At 44.8% G+C, this 2,518-nt stretch overlaps 1 protein-coding gene across 1 annotated transcript in view; it reads right to left on the reverse strand.

Annotated features, from left to right (window-relative positions):
• CENPM (centromere protein M) overlaps positions 1 to 2,518 on the reverse strand; it is a gene marked incomplete at its 5' end in the record, with an annotated part of 6,160 nt that overhangs the window by 547 nt on the left and 3,095 nt on the right. Inside the window, 2 exons of the mRNA XM_010141248.1 lie at positions 422 to 513; positions 1,586 to 1,665. Of these exons, the coding sequence (XP_010139550.1) occupies positions 422 to 513; positions 1,586 to 1,665 (172 nt within the window). The remainder of the gene's footprint in view (positions 1 to 421; positions 514 to 1,585; positions 1,666 to 2,518) is intronic.

The following is a 2,518-nucleotide window of genomic DNA, read 5'->3' on the forward strand; positions in this document are numbered from 1 at the left end:
AAGAGTGGTGTATCAGATGGCAAAGCGGTCTGAAGCAACACAGCCTGGCTAACAGGAAGCATTACATGGGCAAGAGAGTCACGTGGCAAATAACAGGGAGCTCAGGGCTCCCAGGAAAAGAAAATGCTTCAAGGAACAAGTGTACTAAGGCTGTGCATATCAGAGAAGTCTGTATTAATTTAGACTTGGCATCCTGAGGCTTTGAAACGGCACAGAAAGGAGCAGGTAATCTGGAAGACACATTTCAAGGACAGTCGGACTCCTGTACCTCTACTGTTCTTGTAGAAAAAGCCTGGTCTCTGTCACTCATGCAGGACAGTAGCGTACGTACATACGTTTACTGCTAATGTATTGATGTTGATAAGGATCAGAATGCAGCGGAATTCACAAATCCCTGCACCTTACCAAACAAGCACCTTACCTCCAGCTCACAGAACAGCACAGGGCTGCAGTAGACTTCTCCCAGTTTCCAGATGGCATTCATGTCTACGCTGCAGTAATTCACCCTGCCAACTACAGAAAAAGTTTTCCCACATTACAAGCCCCATAATCAACATCCAGTGAAGTACCAGGAAATTCCACATCCACGAAACGATCCAGTGCTGATTTTGAGAGCACCATAGACAGTAAGGCAACAGTGAGCAGTACAAACAGAATGGTACAAGGTTTGCAATGGAATTAGCACAGAAGCCTTTCATAATGCTGACAGCAGGAAGAGTATTGCCACATGACTGAGTACTGTAACATTAACATTTTGGATAAGGGACCAGTACACGATCAGTATGGGCAGAACCTTTCACTCGCTGATCAGAAGCCCTCCTGGCTCACGTGATATCACAGGGTGGTCACATCTCCAAAGAACTCACTCTGTCAGGAGACCCATAGCATAAGACAACGCTAAGACTCCTTCTCACCCCAGAACTAGGCCCCTTACCCCCAAATTCCAGGGACACAGCACCTCTGTTCCAACACTGAGCAGTACGGTCTGGTGCTCCAGTTCCTCAGAGCTGAAGCAGGGAGGGTACCCAGGAAAGCATTCTCTCTGCTCAAGGCAGGGAGAGAGTGGCAGGGGGTGAGCAGAGAGGAAGAGATTAGAGGCACAACAGGGCCAGACAGTACGCAGCAGGGATAACAGTCTTGCATTAAAACTATACTTAATAGATTAGTACAGTAGTATAATAGTTAGTGGCTCATCCATTTAGATTCATTTTATTACCACAGGATTACATGCTCCTCACTGCTCATTAAGATTATCATTGAGACAGATCTGCAAGAGCAGAAAGAACAGACTTTTGCCCTGCCACAGGAAGAAGAATGAAAACCAATAACATAAATCATATTCAGGGATTAGAAACAGACAAGTGACTGCCAAAAACAAAGGAGAGAGCAAGTGAGCAGGAGAGAACTGTATTTTATTGAAGAAAATAATTTTTAAAAGGCTGATGAGTTCAGATTAAACAAAGGTTTTGACAAAACTGCTGGTTTCTTTTGTTTTGTTTCAAGTTATGTCACTATCCTGTTTTAAGGAAAGCAATGGCGAGTTGTGCTGCTCAGAGAGGAGGAAGAGGGCAGATGCCATACATACCCCCAGTGACAAGAAAGCATACTTTCCCCAGGAAGAAGGTGGCATCCACATGATCTAGGGAAGCTTCAACATTCTTCAAGCTGTCAGAAAAGCACAGACAATCCAGTTGGACAGGGAGGTAAAACCAGTGCAGCATAAGGACGAAGAGAATAACTTTCAGAAGCGCAACTAGAAAGCCAATGATGTTAACATCTGCTGATCTGTGAGCTGGCAGAGCTATGCTCTATGCCAAAAGCATGGCAGCAGAGACTTCTGCAATACCCACGGCTGCTTAATAATCCATAACATATCCTTTCTACCCAAGACTCAACAGTTAGACTTAGTTTGAACAGCGTCCTCCATGATTTGTGGACTTGAGGCATCCAAATTCATTAACATCCAACAAGACTTGAGCACTACTTCAGCTCTTTCAGAAGAGCTAGCCCACACATTTCTGCAGCACCATCTGTGCTCTGAGTATGCAGCTGGGCCTGTCATTTTTGGTAAACGAGAGCCCAGGATCATCAGTCACAAGATAAGAAAGTAATAAAATGCTGAGTTTTGTGCCTTAGCAAGTCTTTACTTATGGCCTGGGGACACAAATATAATTTCTACAAAGATAAGCACAAGTTGAAGGAAAAGGGATCAATCCCTGCAAACCTTTCTCTTTTGCCTAGAGACATCAGAGTGCTGATTCCACTTGACCAGCAGCATCAGTGAACTGGGGATGTGGGTGCAGCAACTGGCTGGTTATCAGGTAGCACTGTCCAGCACATATTAGCCAAATACACGTTACAGAATTTAGCAGCACCACCATCGTTTCCATCTAATTTTACAGACAGCGTCCTTCCAAAGCTCAGTTCACATCATCCCGTACCCAGATCCAGGAATAAATTCTGCCTTCTCTGCTGTGGCAGCTTAGTGCACAACAGGCATGTTATTGGACAGAGCGGT

The sequence above is a fragment of the Buceros rhinoceros genome, unplaced genomic scaffold (genome assembly GCF_000710305.1).
Source record: "Buceros rhinoceros silvestris isolate BGI_N320 unplaced genomic scaffold, ASM71030v1 scaffold31418, whole genome shotgun sequence".
NCBI lineage: Eukaryota > Metazoa > Chordata > Aves > Bucerotiformes > Bucerotidae > Buceros > Buceros rhinoceros.